At 38.5% G+C, this 18,665-nt stretch overlaps 3 protein-coding genes across 5 annotated transcripts in view; 2 read left to right on the forward strand and 1 right to left on the reverse strand.

Moving 5' to 3' along the window:
- Nucleotides 1-682: 682 nt before the first annotated feature.
- On the forward strand, nt 683-4,840 carry lrit1a (leucine-rich repeat, immunoglobulin-like and transmembrane domains 1a). The gene is made up of 4 exons (XM_043254811.1): nt 683-1,421; nt 1,767-2,227; nt 2,598-2,903; nt 3,076-4,840. The coding sequence occupies exons 1-4, from the start codon at nt 1,300-1,302 to the stop codon at nt 4,116-4,118; spliced, it is 1,932 nt and encodes a 643-aa protein (XP_043110746.1). The 5' UTR covers nt 683-1,299; the 3' UTR covers nt 4,119-4,840.
- Nucleotides 4,841-5,050: 210 nt separating this feature from the next.
- Nucleotides 5,051-9,969, forward strand: lrit2 (leucine-rich repeat, immunoglobulin-like and transmembrane domains 2). The gene is made up of 3 exons (XM_043256076.1): nt 5,051-5,157; nt 5,627-6,402; nt 7,375-9,969. Exons 1-3 carry the CDS (start codon nt 5,051-5,053, stop codon nt 8,175-8,177), a joined length of 1,686 nt encoding a protein of 561 aa, XP_043112011.1. The 3' UTR covers nt 8,178-9,969.
- Nucleotides 9,970-10,105: 136 nt separating this feature from the next.
- Nucleotides 10,106-18,665, reverse strand: part of cdhr1a (cadherin-related family member 1a) — a 33,072-nt gene continuing 24,512 nt past the window's right edge. For 2 of the 3 annotated variants that reach the window (XM_043256242.1, XM_043256245.1), the window contains 10 exons: nt 18,419-18,562; nt 18,070-18,148; nt 17,857-17,957; nt 17,233-17,436; nt 16,575-16,727; nt 16,060-16,224; nt 14,786-14,853; nt 12,838-13,066; nt 12,500-12,754; nt 10,106-11,530 (listed from right to left, as the gene is read on the reverse strand). In XM_043256242.1, the coding sequence (XP_043112177.1) occupies nt 10,991-11,530; nt 12,500-12,754; nt 12,838-13,066; nt 14,786-14,853; nt 16,060-16,224; nt 16,575-16,727; nt 17,233-17,436; nt 17,857-17,957; nt 18,070-18,148; nt 18,419-18,562 (1,938 nt within the window). In that variant the 3' untranslated portion in view covers nt 10,106-10,990. Of the gene's footprint in view, nt 12,297-12,499; nt 12,755-12,837; nt 13,067-14,785; nt 14,854-16,059; nt 16,225-16,574; nt 16,728-17,232; nt 17,437-17,856; nt 17,958-18,069; nt 18,149-18,418; nt 18,563-18,665 lie in introns of all 3 variants that reach the window. The other variant, XM_043256243.1, reaches the window with a different exon arrangement.

Genomic DNA, 18,665 nt, shown 5'->3' on the forward strand with positions numbered 1-18,665 from the left:
TGGTTTGCTAGTGCAAATCTGATTAGATGCCTTGTGTAACAAAACTAACAAAAATTAGCTTACTGTATTAAACCTTAACACTCACAAAAACATGAATAATGTGTGCGAGAGAGATTTTGGAAGTCAGAGGTTAAATTAAAGGTTTTGCATTTTATTTAAAAATGAGAATAATTAAACATTTATTATTTAAAACTTAAACTTAACTCTTGCCTTAAGCTCATAAATTCTGTTTTATGTTTACAACTTGGCAATAAAGAACAGATGACCTGATTCCAAGGTTCAACCAATGTTGTGTTTACAAACCTACAGTAGCACAAACAAATACAGGCTTCTGGCAAAAATACCTCTTGTGGTCAACAGTTACAGGAACAGTCTCATTAAACCCAGACCAGTTTTATACCAAGGGTGTATGTTCACATGCAACCCTTTTAAAATAGAAATGTGTTTAACATTTTAACTTCTCTGCGTTTGGCACTTATTTCAGAAACCTAAGATACTAAAATATTATCATTCCTCCACTTTTCCGAATGTTTTTTCTTACGCTGGCTTGTATCTGTCTACATAACCTTACCAACAGTTAATAACAGCACTTTTAAACCCAAACAAGCTGCCTGTTAGCCAAAGCCTAACAGGATTACATGAAAAAAAGAAATATTTTTAAAATCCTATCAGACACGCCACAATAGCTGTGCACAAAGTTGGATGTCCTTAGTCTGGCAACTCTCATGCTAATTATTACAAGGAAGGATCGATACATTTTATAGCAGGCAAACATGGAAATATCATTTGCAACATAGAAATAAATCTTAATATAAAAAAATCTATTTATTTTTATTTTGAAAGATGTAGAAACAATCTTTTTCAACACTCCCTGCTCTGCCCTATAGTGACTGGTACAGCCAGAACAGAGCAGCTGCCAAAAGTACCATCAGCTTACACAGTCCAGAAGTGATGCAACACATTTTCTAGTCCGGCTGCCAGGTAGAGGATGGTTTGAAAGAGAGCTGGATGGGGGATGGGCATTCAACATTATGGCCAATTCAGAAATATTTCCTCCCTATAATTAACAGCTGCATCTCTCCGTAGCCTATCAGCGTCCACATCTAAATGAAAAGAACGCGCGTGATTTCGCTAATCCTCATCTGTCCTTTTTATCTGCCGGACTCGCAGCAGTCACATCATTATGGGACATCGAAGCAGAGCGACGATGACATGCTGGTTATTTTTCCCATAATTGCAAGTGGATGTTTTTTTCATTAAAACTACGTTCGGCGGTGTTTTGTTGACACGAGTAGCGAAATGTCTCTTACTGTCTTTTTGGGTCTCCTACTGGCATCTGCTGGCTTTCCACTTGCTCGGAGCACCTGTCCTTCCCAGTGCAGCTGCTTTTATCATAACCTGAGCGATGGATCAAGAGCCAGGTGAGTCTGCGTTTTGTTTTTTGGTTTTTGATCTCAGCTTTAGCCTATTTAATTCACGCAGGGCATGTTTCTCACTTTAAATGTGGTGCACTTCCTTTTTGCGCATTCCGTATTTTGGCTACATATTGTGTTTAATGCAGTTTATGGCACTGAAGGTATTTGCTTATTTATTTCAGAATTTTAAAATAGGGAAAATTTAAATGCAAAGATCTTTCGTTTTCATCGCGCAATACAGGTGGAATTATTTTTGACGCAAATAACTTTTTTTTTTTTTTTCGTTTTACAAGCATTTGTAGAGTCATTCAAAGACATTTTAAAGATCCTTAATTTCCTCGCGTTTTGCAGGAGCGTGATTTGCAACGATCCCGAGATTTCCCTGGTCCCCGCCACTTTCCCAGGCGACACCTCGAAACTTCGGATCGAAAAGACCGCAATCAAGAGGATCCCGAGCGAGGCTTTCAGCTACCTCTCTAACTTAGAATTCCTTTGGATGTCATTTAACGTCTTGTCCTCTCTCAACCCGGACAGTTTTCGCGGGTTGTACAGTTTAGAGGAACTAAGGCTCGATGGAAATTCGCTCTCTGCGTTTCCGTGGGAATCCCTTATGGACATGCCCAGTCTGAGGCTACTCGATATACACAACAATCAGCTGTCCTCGGTACCATCTGAGGCTGCTCCCTACATGAAAAATTTAACCTACCTGGATTTATCCAGCAATAATCTGCTGACAGTGCCATCTGAGGTCCTCAATACTTGGCTGACAGTCAAACCCATCCAGGGAGCAGAAAGTTCAAAAATGATTCTTGGTAAGTCTTCTTTTCTTAATGTAATATATTAAGGTTATGATATATTTTGTATATTTGATTATTTATATAGATTATATTTCCGTTTTATTCTTAAAATGTCCAGTTTAATTCATTGTTATTGCCTTTTATTTAAAATTATTAGAGAAATGTACAGTTTCTGACTGAAGATCATTTAATGGTAAATCATGCACCTGTTTTTTCCAGTGTATATATTTTTATATAAACGTATATAATTTTTGAAATAAGAAAAAATCCCTTTTCAAGGAAACATTTAGATGAAATTCTCTCACAGTTCTAACTTTTTATTACAATCATAAAAGTTGAAGAGTCGAAGAGTGTCTTTCCACTGATTTCCACTGTTTTACTGCAGGTCTTCATGACAACCCGTGGTTGTGTGATTGTCGGTTATACGACCTGGTCCAGTTCCAAAAGTCTCCCAGCCTGTCAGTGGCTTTCATTGACACAAGGCTCAGGTGTGCGGATCCAGAGAGCCTCTCCGGAGTTCTGTTTAGCGATGCTGAGCTTCGGCGCTGCCAGGGGCCTCGTGTCCACACGGCCGTAGCCCGGGTGAGGAGCGCAGTGGGCAACAATGTCTTGCTGCGATGTGGAACAATTGGAGTTCCCATTCCTGAGCTGGCTTGGAGAAGGGCAGATGGGAAGCCACTTAACGGGACAGGTGAGTCAGCCCAGTGGTGTGCGGCTAAGCAGCGTTAGCTAGAAGCGCTAATGTGCAGCGATTACACCTCTGGAGTGGACACAACAGTGCACTGTGGTTACACAATAGTAATAAGTTTGAGCAATTTGAACGAATGCACTCAACCATTTTATTTTTCTTTTAAATTTTGCAGCTCAGCTGGAGAATTCGAAGGAGGGAATCGTTTGGTCTATTTTAAGCGTGCCTGCAGTGTCCTATCGTGACACGGGGAAATACATCTGCAAAGCAACAAATTACGCAGGGAGTGCAGAAGCCGTCATTTCTTTGATCATAAGCGACGCCCCCAAAGCTGAGAATCCGACTGTGGACCCAAAAACCAAAGCGAAGTCCAAGAAGCCCAACCCTATAGTCAAAGCAGCCTATCAAGAAAAACACATCGCCACGTATGTTTCCCCAACTCCCAAAAATCCGCTAGCTCTTGGTGCCACCGTGAGCTACACAGGCCCATATCCAGGTATGGAGAGCGACAATGCCGCTAACAGTCGGACGAACACCCAAACAGCCAGTCCCGATGGGTTCCTAGAGACCAATCTGAGCAACCTGGCCGCGAACACATCCTCGCTGCAGCAAGACCCCGACAGGGTTGTGCGCTCTGTGAAAGTGATTGGCGACACAGACTACACTGTGTGTCTGAACTGGAGGGCACCCACTGCCAAGAACACGACCGCTTTCAGCGTCCTCTATGCTGTGTTTGGCGAGAGGGATATGCGCAGAATTAACGTCAGTCCTGGCAACAACCGGATCATCATCGAGGGACTGGTTCCAAAAACCAAATACATCGCCTGCGTGTGCGTCAAGGGGCTGATCCCCAAAAAGGAGCAGTGTGTAATCTTCTCAACAGATGCAGCAGCTAGCGCTAATGGAACCCAAAAGCTCATTAATGTAGTAGTAATCACGGTTGCCTGCGTGATAGCCGTGCCTCTGACTGTGATTGTGTGCTGCGGGGCACTTAAGAGGAAAATTAAGAAGTTTCTAGGCAAAAAGTCCAAAGACATTCAGGACTCTTATGTTACATTTGAGACTCTGTCTCCCAGCACCAAGGCCAAAGGCTTGGAAGGGGAATATCTCAACAGACTGAATGCAGAGGAGTCCAACAGATTACTGTCAGCCAGGTCCAGCCTAGACTCAGAGTCCACGGCTAAGATTGAGGGACAGCCCAACGAGTATTTCTGCTGACAATATCCCTCAGCCACAATTCCACCACGCAGCCATCACAGTATCCAGGCCCAGCCGCAGTACCTGAGTGCACATAATCTGTACCAGCAGTACATGACTGGCCATCCGTGAAGAAGCTTCGGGATACTTTGCATAAGCAACAAAGTGCACAAGAGAAGACTTTTATGTTGCTGTGCTTTTGGACTTGGTTCTAAACTAAGCCTTTGGCTGTTGGTGGGGTTGTGGCTGAGCAAGCCCCAGAACTTGTAGATATGGACTTTAACCCCTTCAGACTTTGTTAGGAGGAACTGATTCAAAGGGAAATGTTCATACTATTTCTTGTTTATTTGTATTATATGTGGGAAAAATAATCTGTTAATATGTAATAATACTATTGAATACTATTGTTATGTAAAATATTGGGGATTCATTTTCACAGTATACTCTTAATGAGTCTAGTGTATCAGTTTTGATTTTCGTTGGTGTGGACGCTTTTCGCTTAAAAATTGGAAGTAACTTTCTGAAACAGCAAGTAACACTTTGAATTGAACATTAAGTTTTCATTTCCTCATAAGCCACACTCCGATAATCTTTATATGTAACTTTAAAAAAACATTTTTTACATTGTATCTACCAACATTGTCATCATTGTGTATGTAACGTTAGTCTATCTCTGTTTGTTTACCATGTAAAACCTGTGCCACCTGAACCATTCAGAACTGTCCCGGGTTGCCTAGTACCCATTCATGCTTCAAAATAAATTTTGTATATATATTTTAAAAAAAGTTTACATTTACTCTCTTTTTTTAACCACATTAGTAGGTCAGACCTACAATTAAGTTCCAATCAGTCTCACAGGGTACGTCAAGGATTACTGATAATAGGCTTTGCTCAACTCTACCTGCAGTCATGTCGTGAGGAGACAGGGAACGGATGTAATGTTATAGGAGACTATGGATGCCTCGACTATATTTCGCTTGATTGTTTTCTTTCTTTTATTAAGTCACATCAGCTCCGAGTGTTTTCCAGGATGCTCCTGTGGGACCGATCGTTATGGGAGGTTAGTTGCAGCTCCTTTTAGTACTAACAGAGGTCATCAGTGCCATTGAGCCTAGTGACTGTTGTGTTGAGAATAGGGCTAGCAGAGCTATAGTCTATAAATATGCATATATGTGTGGTTGGAGGAACTTTTTTGACCCTTTATGTTAAAGAAGATAAATAAAAAATGGTTAAACAGTATATTTGCTGTTATATTTTATGTACGTATTATTATGATTCTATAATTGATGTGCCTTATAGTACTGTCTTTACTGTCATGCCAAGCAGAAAGTGAATACCTCAGGCTGCTGTGATCATTTCGGGGTTTTTTTTGTTTCGAGAGTAGTTTTGTCATTAGTCAAACGTTATTAATCAAGAGCCGAATTCTGAAACATTTTTGTATTCTTTTTTTTTATTACGTTCAAAGTTACGGGTTATCCTTTTCTCCAAAAAAGAAAGAAAAAATGAAAGTATGGATTTTTTTTCTCTAGGTCACTCACGTGTATGGAAGCGCCTTTATCCGGCATTCCTGAGGACATACCGGAAAACGTAACTAAAATCCGAATCGAGAAATCCCTGCTAAGTGAGCTACCAAAGGCAGCGTTTTCGCACGCGAAGTCACTAAAGCATCTCTGGCTGAACTTCAACGACATCGCCATCATAAATATCAAAAGTCTGGAAGGTTTGTGCAACTTGACGGAGCTCCGGTTGCAGGGTAACAAACTGCGTTCAGTACCATGGACAGCGTTTGAGGAAACCCCCAACCTGAAGATCCTGGACCTGAAGCACAACCGCATCGACGCCCTCCCGGAGCACGCGCTGAAATTTCTACCAGGCCTGACCTACTTAGACCTGTCCTTCAATCAACTCTCGGTCATTTCTAAAGACGTCTTCCTGAACTGGCCTCTCTATCACGCGGAAAACAAGCACGAGCTACCTGCCGCGTCCAACGTCGTTCTGGCGCTTCATGAAAACCCGTGGCTCTGCGACTGTCGCCTGGGAGGCTTCGTCGAGTTCATCAAATCGCTGAGTCCACCCTTCATTCTAATGAACTCGTATTTGAAATGCTCCAGCCCCGAATTCAAGGCGGAGAAGTTTTTCCACGAGGTCGATCTAAAGACGTGTGTGAAGCCCGAGGTCAGCTCCCCAGACGCGAACATCACCGTGCCGTTAGGGGGGAACGTCACGCTAACGTGCTTTGCCACGGCCAGACCTGAACCTGCTGTTCGGTGGATATATGGTCTTAAGATACTAAGAGGATTTCGTGGTAAGAGATATTCCAGTAAAACATGTTTACATACGTTTATCTTCACTTAAATAGATATCTTTATTTAAAATTGACCCCTCGGTTAGTGCGCACGGATATCATTACGCGGCACTCGAAAGAGTATTAACAAGGTTTTAAGTAGCGTTTTTATTAAAAAGAAAAATTCCAAACTAAAATTGATGCAATTTTCAATGGTCTGTTGTCAGACTGTAGTAGTATTTGATGATTAAATGATACGTTAATCTTTTTTGTTCATTTAAAAGTCAATAAAACAATAAAGTAATAGCCCACAATTACTTGGATATATAATGTATTTTTATATTATTTAAGAACTTAGGCTGCAACATGCCGCAGGTGTAATATAAATCTAGGAAAAGACAAAATGTTAGTTAGACAAAATGTACCACAATAAATAAATCCTACAATAAAGCATGATAAATCATAGAAGAGGTGGTCATGAGATGTTTAATTGATTTTGGTATATGTTCGTTCCGGTGCATGATTATGTTTTCTCCTCTTTTCATCAGTCTTTTTAGTTATACATATATATATTTAAGAAATTTATGTTGTGTTTATATAGTAAATATATTCATGTATAATATAAATTATGTTAACATAAAAACATGTAAATATTTAGTAAATATATACTGTATGTATGTGTCTTTATATATAAACACACACACACACACAATAAATATACACAGTACACAGGCATATATATTTTATAAACAACAACCTAAATTTTGGATGCGATTAATCATACATATATCTCATATATTAAAAAGTTATCAAAAAATCATAAAACGTAATATAAATGCACTCTTTTTGTATAAACGATTCATATATTTAGCATATTTGTTTACAATAATGCATAAATGTATTTTATAGAGATGAATTTTTTTAATAATAGTAATAATAATATTTTTTTGTTAAATTGTCGTTAGCTTGGAGAACTGTTTATTGTGTGTTCAGAGACTCAGAGCCGTGTGGATGAAGACACTATCAAGTCCCAGCTGATCATTCCATCTCTCCATCCGGCCGATCGAGGGCTCTACACCTGCACAGCCAACAACTTCCTGGGCAATTCCTCCATCGGTGTTTTTCTGGACGTGAAGTCCCCCGAAGGCTCCGTGTCTCATTCCTCAGGCTTCCCTGCTGCCATCGCTGAGGAAAATGTTTACATCGATATCCGTATTGCCAAGCAGACAGTGTACGGCATCACGATCGAGTGGCATGCCGTGACCGACAATCCATCTGAAACCTGGTTCACCATCCATTTCGGCCGATACGACACGCTCAAGAAGGAGCAGATATACATCGGGCCAGGTATCAGCACATACTCTGTCACAGACCTGCTGCCAGCCACTAAATATGAAATCTGTGTTACTCTAAAAAACCAGGCACCTCGGATCGGCCAGTGCATTGTATTTGTGACAGGCAGTGATTTCAATGAGATGGAGCAGAGAGAGAAGCTCATTCACATCGTCATCATTGTATTCGCCATGGTGCTCGCTGTGCCCGCGGGAATGTACGCCTGCACCACCGACGCCAAGTTCAACTGCTTCGAGCGTTGCACGGAGATGTGGAGAAACAGGAGACATTCGGAACAATCTCACACCTCCGATGAGAGACAGGGCACGTTTGACAGTCTCCAAGCTGCCAGCGATGAAGGCCTCTGCAAGGAGTCCAGCAAAGAGAGGAAAGCCAGGCGAAGGTCTGCTGAGAAGATACAGAAACCAAAGAATGAACGAAGGCCGACAGCTGAGCTTTACTGACACCACACACGCTCAAAGACAGCTATAGACTCATTAATACCCACGAAAGGATTCAGACAAGCCTCCATTTTAATTACGTTGGGACATTGATCCAGCTTGAGTGGAGATCCGAGTAAAGTTAATGTACTTATTATGGATGCCACAGTCTTCAGAAGAGAGTCTCAACTGGTCATGAACTCATGGATTGTCAGGATTTTCCAGACAAACTAGTAAAATCCACAGAATCCACTGAATCTCTAGTACAATTAATCAGAGGCGAACAAATGCACTTTGAGAACTTGTGACAATTAGTAGTGCTCAAGACATAGAAAATACAACTACTGTACAGAAAATCTATTTTTCTCAGATTATTATATGTGCTTGATGATGATATTTTGAATCTAAATTATAAATTATTTTAAGCTGGCGTGCGCTTAATAAATTCATTGGCATGTTTTATGTAACAGATTTATTTTAATGCACATAATACAAACACAGGAGTACAAAAGCAGATTAGGATTTTCATGCCTGTTCCATATTATGTCAATCCAATACTTATCTTTCAAAATGAACACAGGCATCACCCAGCAAGCACTTTAATAAACAAATAAAACAAGTCGCATGCAGACAATGAAAACCAAACAATGAGTGATACAAGACACTGTAATACACTGACCTCTAAAGGAACTAAAACTGGTTGCTTTTTTGGAAAATAAATGTTTTTTCATTTGAAATATTATACTTTATTTTTAAAAAAATGAGTGATAGGTGCTATATTTGTTATTCAGTACCAAATATACTTGTGTTTCTGTAGTTGATGTTGATACATGTGTATATAAATGGTTATCACACATACCTAATGTATGATGAATTGTAGACAGTGCAGTTGAAGTCCTTCAGTTTCATGCAAGTGATTTGTGATGCATAAAATAACTAGGGCGAAGGGCTAGTGTTCTGCACCGAGCCGGGCTTGTTGACAGTTGTGCTTTTGTTTTTTCCATTGTGGTGCTGCTAAACCAGGATTAAAACATACAGTACGTAACCGATCATGAGTCATTAGACTCGCTACGTCACTAAAGCAGAGCACAGTTCTCTACATACGGTATGCTTACACCCATGATCAAAAAGCTGTGCATTGGACTTTTTGTAAATGGTTCTAATGGATATGCTTTGGCATTGGAAATTTTTTTTATTTTATATGTATTTTAGTTTTAAACTTTGAGTGTCCTGACTTTACATCACAAGGTCTCTGTGACCTTAACCAGAGGGCTCCAAAATCAACTAGTCAGAATGTACGCATCTTGGTTTGAATGTTCTGTTTTTCTTTTATCCTAGTCCATCAGAGCACTTTGCAAGTTTGTAATCCTCTCTAAAAAACCCAGTAATCCTACTTGCTTCCTACAGGGTATAATTCCATGTCATTTGTGCTTTTACCCCTAGTGCTGCTTTTACTATCTGAAAACGGACTTTTCTCATCACGGCAGTTTTGTCTCGTGTGCTTTTATAAAGAAGAAAGAGCATATGCGTTTTCGTAAACATTTTCAAAGCTGAATAGCAAACATCCCAAAAACTTACAGTGCATGTGCGTCTTTAAACGGATAAACGCATGGTTAGAGATTTAGGAAAGCCAGAGAAAGACGACTCATAATGTCTTCTAAATATTAAAGTCATCAAATCTGAAAATGTTAAGCCCCAAAAGAACAAGCACATGCTAAAAAAGATAAATCACAGCTGCGCATGGTAAGTTTCTGACATATTTCAGTCGCATTTCTCATAAAAAATGTATTTGCGTATTTGTAAAAAAAACAACAACAAAGTTATCTACAAACAATCTGTTTTAAAATAGGCTTTAAATGAAGAGCAAAACGATTTAAGTCACCAACTGCAGTTACTGCACCACCAGTCCATATGACAAAATGCGGCATTACTGTAAAATATATTTTTTTCAATCCTAAATTACAGGGAAGAAATTGCAACAAACGCAAAGCGTTAAGATGACATTCAAAGCAGTTTTATATCACAGGACCCCTTTAAAATGCGCTATGTCACAAATAATTATAAATGAAACGGCACATTAGAATTAAATGTCAGTTTATTTACAAAAGGTTGAATATAAACAGAGATCACTAACAATTATTTGACACTTAATACTGAACTGCCTGAACACTGAAAAGGTTGACGAAACGTTGCACAAATTAATAATGTAACTGGATTTCTTCACTGAAAACTATTTAATCAATTATGTAATATTGCATCTATTTTCAGGAGTTTATCAGTCAAAACCATTTATCAAATAAACCAGAAAATTTAACTTTCAGAATTTGGCATTGTACGTGTGATTCAAAAGATATTATGAGGTCCAGAATGCATTTATTTACTGGCCTCTGCATTACTATTTTATTTTTGATAGAAAAAAATGATTCCCTTTTAAAAAAAACATGTAGCGAGTACTACATGATTTCGAAGAACGAAAACTGTTCAGTAACCCACAGTTAAAAAAACAACAACAAAAAATCACAGAGAAACAAAGTAAACGTTTAACCAATCATTTTCCATCCAGAAGAGGGCAGTACACAGAGTCGTAGTATTAGTAGGGCGTTAGTCTTGGATAGTGACACTTTCCCTCAGTTCCTCTAGGTTCAACCTGCAATCCCAGCTAAATTCTTCACGCATTAGAAAAGATACTGTACAGTAAGAAGCTTCCAGAGCTGGCCTGCTGAGATCTGGTCCTTGCTCAAATCTTGCCTGAAATCTCCTTTGTCATGACAGGATTGGCAGAAGGACACGTCTTCTCTCGACTGAACACTGGTATTTATTTATAGACATGTATTTCATCAGTATCGGTTTGCCATGTTTTTCTGCTCCAGTCTAAGTTTGAGTTCAGAAACCAATGCTGTGTTGACAGGATTGTCTTTACCCCTGTGAGATCTTTTTTTTGTCTTGGAGGCCACAGAGGCAGAAACCGTAGGTACCATCCACTCCCGGTCACCATGTCTATAGTGGCTTGGCAACGGCGGGGGCATGTTAGGAGGCGACGGAGGGAGTCGATGAGAACATCCATTGATGTTATTGTTGAAGTTGATATTGTTCGCTTTAGGGGCCTCCAGGTCCTCATTTCTAAACTTACCTCCACAACGTTCCTCTCTGAACGGTTGCTGGAAGTCGTCTTGTCTCTGGGGTTTGCGCTTCCTTCGTATGATGCGACGGGAGGGTAGGATCTTGTTGGACTTCACATTTCTCACGTATATTACAGTAGAGATGAAGACTGTCACAATAACCATGATTATAATGACACCACTGACCAAGCCTAGGAATTGCATGGGATTTTCCCTACTTTTCAATAAAAAGGACGTCAAAGGTCCCTTGAGTTGAGTCTGTAAAAGAGCACAAAGAGAAATAAAGTCCATAGGACTCAAGGGTGATTTACTACAGACTTCTCGCTGTTTGTTCAGAGACACATGGTAAAAGTGAGGCAAATAAACATCTCCACTCTCAAAGAGGCCAACAGCAGTCAATACAAGCATACTTCAAAGTCAGTATACTGTATGTGTTAGAAAGCACTGTATGGCATCTCGAAAGATGGACAGATTGATAACAATTGATTTTATAGAATTTGGTGATTTATAAAATCTGGTAAAGATTAAATAGATACGAATGGGAAAACAGAGTCTGGTTGCACAGTAAGACAAGATCAGAAGGGTTGAATGAGGCACCTAGAATTAAGACCATGCAGCCTCATTTTTATCATCTCACAAATGTCTACCATATGATGTAGACTGAACAGATAAATGGGCTCTTGTTTGGAGCCACAAAAGAGCAAAATAAAAATGTTTAACTGTGCTTGTGTACTCTTTTACAGACTTCTGACTTGCCTTTAAACAACAGTAAAATCATGTAAAGACGAAGAATGCTAAGTATTGGTGTCGGTTTCAAAGTGTCTGATGGTCAGGGCCTCCTAATAATCTTTCTGATCTTGCCCCTTGGCTGGACCCGGGACTTTTTCACAGATTTCCAGAAAATTATGGTGGATATGAAAATGGTCAGACAGATGGCGAGGACTACAGTGCTCAAACAAATCCCGAAAACAGTCCAGGGCCGAGTTCTCAGACTCAAGAAGTAAGAAATCATTCTGGATTTGATCTGTAAAGCACACAATAACAGAACTTATACAAGGTTTGATACGAGCTTTGCTTGCAATACAGTTTGTTTTTTTCAGTTATGTTTTTCTTCTATGCATTTAAAAGATATTCTAATAGCTTTTCTGATTTAAATGTGCAGTTGCATGACTGTCAGAATGCATAAATGAGAAGGTCTCTTGAGCTGTTTATACAATAAATACTTACTGCTTCTGTGATGTCAATCTTTACCACCGTTGTGGTGCTGAAGGATGGAGAACCTCTGTCTTTGGCCTGAACAACCAAAGACCAGGTACAGTCTTTGTGATTGCTGATATTCTGGACTATGTCCATGGATTTGATGTATGGCTTCAGTTTTATTTCTCCTGTCTCTGCATCAATGTCAAATATGTCATCTGGGTCAGATTTCATGATGGAGTACTCGATAACATTATTGGGCTCTTCTGCATCTTCATCAATCGCCTACGAATAATCAAACATAGTCAACTGACAAGTGCTCTATTAGAGGATCAGACAGAACCTACAATACAACAAATAAAGCTAACCTCTATTTTGACTGGTGCACCAATCACCATTGTCTTTTCTAGAGAGTTTTCGTTGAATGCTGGTGAATGATCATTGAGGTCCATAATGGTGACAAAGACTTCTGCAAGGCTGTATTTTCCGTCAGTGTCTTCGGCTTTCACATAAAAGTTATACTTTGATTTTATCTCGGCATCCAGAGTGGCCCAGGGCTGAGTGTAGATTATTCCAGAGTCAGGCTGAATGAGAAACCTGAGGAAAAATATGAGACAGGAAATGAGTTCTATAGGGAAAACCCGGATTACACAGATCTTGTTGTTCAGGGAGATCTTAACATAATTTAAAGCTTTCAGAGTCACTGGTACTCTCTCCATTTGAAAACTGTTATTTATACTTATTGTCAACATGATGAAATACACTACCGTTCAAAAGGTAATGGTTGGTAAGGTTTTTTATGCTAACATGTTGATTTGGAGCATCAGTATCAGTGTTAAAAAAGATGGTAAATAAATTACGTGCTACATTGTCAAAAACATTAACACAGTGAGTGAGTCAGTGAATAAATGAATGAGTGAAAGAGTAGGTGAAATAAATAATGAATGAATATGTGAGTGAGTGAGTGAGTGAGTGAGTGAGTGAGTGAGTGAGTGAGTGAATGATTCGGTGAATGAGTGAATAAGTAAGCGAATGAATGAGTGAAAGTGAATGAAATAGTAAGTGAATTAGTGAGTGAGTGAATGGATAAATTAATAGAAAAGAATAGAATAGAATTTTACTGACCCTAAACAATTGTGTATGTACTGTATATACTGCTCTGTTTCACCAGCTCAACACAGCAATGATGGCAACTAATATTAGCTTAGGGAAAAGTGGACTGAACTACCTATTTGTCAAAATTAAAGATGGTTTTTAGAAAATCTGTCTGGTTACAATTTTCATTATTTTTTTATATTTAATTCTTTTTGGTGCTGAAAATATATACTGCACCTTTAAGTGAGGCTGTTACATGAGCAGGAGAACAGTCTATTTCCTGCCCAAATCCCATTAGTGGATTATCCAAGATGGAGGACCATTTAACTCTTTGTTTGTAGTGCTTTGCAAATTCAGTGCTGTTGTTGTATTACTGATTCTGTATAGATAAATGTGTGCCATTTGTTGAAATGCTGTTTGTTAGATATTATTTAAATACTGATGACATACAATATTCAAAACTAGAAGGCAGCATGCTGACAGTTTGTCAGTTAAATAAAATAAAACAACAGACTGTGTGATCTGTCTCTCAGAAACAAAACAAAAGATCCCACACTCGCCCAGTCTTTTCAGAGAGAGAATTAAGACATTTTTTTATGCATGCAAGTCATTAAATTCAAACAGCAAGAGAATGATTTAACGTGCCTGTTCTGCCAACAAACCATCATTTACACATTTATATGGTTTGTATTTATGTGTCTATAAAATCAGAAGAATGCTACTGTCAGAGATTATGAATCTCTCTCTGGGTTTAGGAAGCTTGAGAGATTTATTAAATTAGGAGCCTAGGACAGCGGGACGACTGAACCCTGTTCCAAGATGGCAAGACTATTTCAACTATTTGTGCAACGACTTTGAAATCTAATAAAAGCAAATAAAACCAGATCCTCATGGGTACAGCCAGTCCTTACAGCTAGTCTTACAACAACACGAAAAGTTATTGGAAGTTGAATTCTGTCTAGCTTTAGTATCTGTAGGCTGTGTGTGATGGATTGGGGTGAGCTTACGTCCCTCCTCTTCTCCCACTCACTAAATAGTCTGTGTTTTGCCGTTAATGATGTTGCATAAGCGGCTGTTTTTTTGTTTTTTTTTTCTTGTGGCTTATTCCAGTCGACTGGTGTTGCATCAGTAGGGTCTCTACAGCACTGTAGCCTTTCAAAATGACCACACACGCTCTGAAAACAAAAGGAAATAAACATGAAAGGGGGGAAGGGTACTCACAGGTCCGCTCCTGAGCCATAGATGGAGTATTTGACTACGCCCCAAAGACCAGAATCAGGATCTGTGGCCTGCAGAAAGCATAAGGAGCAAACGTCATCCACTGGCATCTGTTCCAACACATAACAGTAATGCCAACATCTACGTAACCGAACAGATGACATTTTGAGCCAAAAGTCAAAACATTAGGAGCGACGTGGGATTTGTTAATCAGACTACATCATTATTTGCCTTGTACTCATGGTTATAGCATGTTCTTATGTCCCAAGGTCAAAATCCGGCAGGTCATTTAACAGATTGTAGTCCGGAAAGAGGCTAACTCCCTTGTGGCAAGCGCCTGCTTACACATCGTGAGGGTTTATCTCAATAGGGTTCAATCTCTCTATCCACTGATGAAAGGTGGAGTGCCAGATGTTTAGACCCTGATATGACAGAGATTAGTTTAGCACCGTACCTGCGTAGTGGTTAGATGTGGAGAATAACTTTCAGGAAGTCTCTTATACTCACAAAGACTGCATTTATTTAATCAAAAATACAATTGAAACGGTATTGTTTTTAAATATGATCACAATTGCAACTGTTATCTATATTTTATTATGTGATTTATGTTTTAGTGACACATGATCCTTCAGAAATCATTCTGTATTTCTTATTATCATAGTTAAAAACAGCTGTGCTGCTGATGGAAACCATTGTATATATATCCTTTAATTAATCGATAATTTTATACATATATGCATAATTTATCTTATAGTATTTAACTTTTTTTAAGAAATCTTTTGAACAGTAGTGCTTTTTATCCATTAAGGCTTTTATTGTTTTTAGATGGGCAATACAAACACACTCACTATAATGTGTTTGTTCATATAAATAATTTTTTTTTTAGCATATATATATATATATATATATATATATACTGTAGTTTTGTTGAGTATTTTGAATGTCAAAAAATTGATGTGATGTTATTGCCACCTGAATGCTATAATGATATAGCCACATCATGATATTTTTGTCTATTAAAGCCCAAATCTGGGGTTTTTGTGTTACACAACTGAATGAAAATGATAGCCATCTGGCAGCTTACTACGTAATAGACTGTTTAGCAAGCATTCCCATACTGAGCATGATTTTGGATTCTGATCCAACCCCTCAAATGTTATATTTAGATTAATAATGCGCATAATGCGTCTTTTTTCCATAGAGGAAAACAGTCTGGAGAGGATGACAAACATGTTGATCTTTTTGTGCTTATAATGTCTAGAGTGTTCTGTACTCACTGTCACAGACACAACATCGGATCCTCCGGGTGAATTTTCTGGAATCCGAGCGATGTAGAAGTCAGAGGTGAATTTGGGAGCATTATCATTGGTGTCCAGCAGATGAATGATTATGTCTGCCGTGGCACTGAATCTCTCAGGAGTGTCAATCTCTACAGCGAGGAGCTGGAAACAATAAACATAATGTATTTTCGCAACTGGTAACATTTTACTGAACACATTATATATAAAATTGTGTTGGGTCGTTCTCAGTCCATTAGTGTCTCATGTGTATCTTCAGTTAACTTCAGTTATCATTTAATGCCAATTTTTCATATTCATATCGCTTTATCAAAAAAATGTAAGATGTAGATGAGAAGATTTCAAAGACCCTATGAAACTCTGCATTTTACTGCAAGTCAATTAAAGCAAAAAATCTACTGCTTAAACCATGCACAACACATTTGTTGGTACATTAATTGTCCATCTCACCTATAGACATAGAGTATATCCATATACATCAAAATTCTATTAACCTTAAATGTCAGGAATTGTGATTTCTCAAAATCCATTGCAGCAGAATCCTCTACCAGGACGGTGACTTGTGCTTCGTTCAGGACGGTTTGAGGGACCACTCGTAACATGCGGCCCGGGCCCACCAGTCTGAGGTGAAATTTTGCATTGGATCCCTGAAGACGTACATCATAAACAAAACACTGAGTTGGAATAAGTCAAAACTATTTTAAATGAATGGCAAACAACGACTGTTAGGATGATTAGGATAACAACATCATTTTGGCAGCTGCACTCACCCATGTGATCTTATTGTGTGTAATGAATTCTGCATCCCAATGTGACTAAATGCTGAATAACTAAAATATTGCATAATATGACAAAAGCTTAAAGGGGATCAACTGCTTGTTTGGGTGCCATCCTGTCATTTATGTAACATAAATGATAATGTCTATTATAACTGAACCCTGCTCATGAAAGTAATACAATAAACTAATGGCGCCTTGTTGTTTTTTAAATAATGATGGATCTGTACTACAAAATTACTGCAACTGAATCAAGTTTTTTTTTTAATTCCCTTAAAACAAGGAATAAATAGTCTTTCTAACATTTATAAATCCGCATGGACTAATTTTAGCTATGACAAGCCTGTAATCTACTGCTGAAGGAAATGCTGCTCACCTGGTCGGAGTCATTGACTGTTATTTTCAAGCCTCTCAGGAACTCTCCCTCTGGAGGATGTTCATACATAGTTAACTCAAACACGTTCTGTGGTCCATTTTCTCCAAAGAATGTGGGCGGATGGTTGTTCAGATCCACTACCCGAATGGTCACTGTAGTGACTGCAAAGTCCAAGCGTTTTCCATCTGAACTCACCTCTGAAGCCTGAGAGAAAAAAAAACATTGTTGATTATTTACAACTACCTTGTAAAAAACCTTGGTTGTAATGACATGTTACTTAATGTTAATGTAAGTTACAACTAAAATATTTTAGTTGACTCAACAAAACATTTTAAGGCAGCGGGTAACAAATTATTTCATTTTTATATTGTAATACTTTATTGAATAATATTAACTGACAGATTCAAGAAGCCATGTTATATTAATTGGCTTGACAGACTCTTGTAATGAGGACACACACATTTTAGATAGCTACAGTAAATAGCATGGACAGAGATAGATTTTAGTAATTGGCTTATTCCTGAAACTGGCTTATGCTCTGTCTCAAGTGAGAGACCAGGCGTACGGCAATGTCTACTAACCAAACATCTGATGCCAGAGAAAAACAGAAGCTGAAGATTTTACCTTGACTTTAACATTAAATAGTTCTCTCCTCAATTCTGCGGGGTACACGTTTAGAGTGATACATCCACTGGTTTTATTGATGGCAAAAACTCCATCTGCTCCTGAATAAATTGATTGAGAATATGTTGTTTTGTCAAATGGGTTGAAACATCGTAACGAAATTCTAGCGTCAAAAGATGTGCAAAACAAATGTATTAAACCAATAATACATACCAGATTCTATTGAATATATGATTGGATTTGGATTATCCATGTCTCCGTCTTTGGCAAAAACTGTAAATATCTCAGATCCCTGTAGACAAAATTAGATCTTAGGAGCAGTCAAGTTTGCATAGTTTGAATTTTGGTAAAACCTGAACCTAAACCTGTATCCTAAAAAAAAACAAGAAGGTAACACTATTATTATATTTGAATGCATTCTAGAAAACGTCTATAATTCATGATATTATTCATGATATTTGGTAAGTGACAAGCTATCCTGTCCTTAAAACATCTTCCAGTTGATGCAATCAATGTAATGCCAATCATGTAAAATCTAAAGTGTGTTAAGATGGATACTCACAGGCGAGGAAACCTCGTAGACATAACCAAAGTAAGGAGTACCAACAAACACAGGGGGCGTGTCTTGAGTGTCAATCACATTTATTGTCAAAGTGGCAGATGATGACATCACTTGTTGCTTGCCCTTGTAAATGCCACCTCCATCCTGAAAACAAGAGTTAGTATTATTTCCTATTTCATTAGCAGGCAAGAAATAATAATGGCCCAAGCATTAAAATAAATATCAGATGGACATGAAAAACTAAGCT

The sequence above is a fragment of the Puntigrus tetrazona genome, chromosome 13, assembly GCF_018831695.1.
Source record: "Puntigrus tetrazona isolate hp1 chromosome 13, ASM1883169v1, whole genome shotgun sequence".
In the NCBI taxonomy this organism is placed as follows: domain Eukaryota; kingdom Metazoa; phylum Chordata; class Actinopteri; order Cypriniformes; family Cyprinidae; genus Puntigrus; species Puntigrus tetrazona.

Coding starts and splice junctions, on each gene's coding strand:
- lrit2 (XM_043256076.1), top strand. CDS start 5,051: ATGGATGCCTCGACTATATTTCGCTTGATTGTTTTCTTTCTTTTATTA. Junction 5,158..5,626: donor GGGACCGATCGTTATGGGAG/GTTAGTTGCAGC, acceptor TTTTTTCTCTAG/GTCACTCACGTGTATGGAAG. Junction 6,403..7,374: donor GATACTAAGAGGATTTCGTG/GTAAGAGATATT, acceptor TTGTGTGTTCAG/AGACTCAGAGCCGTGTGGAT.
- lrit1a (XM_043254811.1), top strand. CDS start 1,300: ATGTCTCTTACTGTCTTTTTGGGTCTCCTACTGGCATCTGCTGGCTTT. Junction 2,228..2,597: donor AAGTTCAAAAATGATTCTTG/GTAAGTCTTCTT, acceptor GTTTTACTGCAG/GTCTTCATGACAACCCGTGG. Junction 2,904..3,075: donor GAAGCCACTTAACGGGACAG/GTGAGTCAGCCC, acceptor TAAATTTTGCAG/CTCAGCTGGAGAATTCGAAG.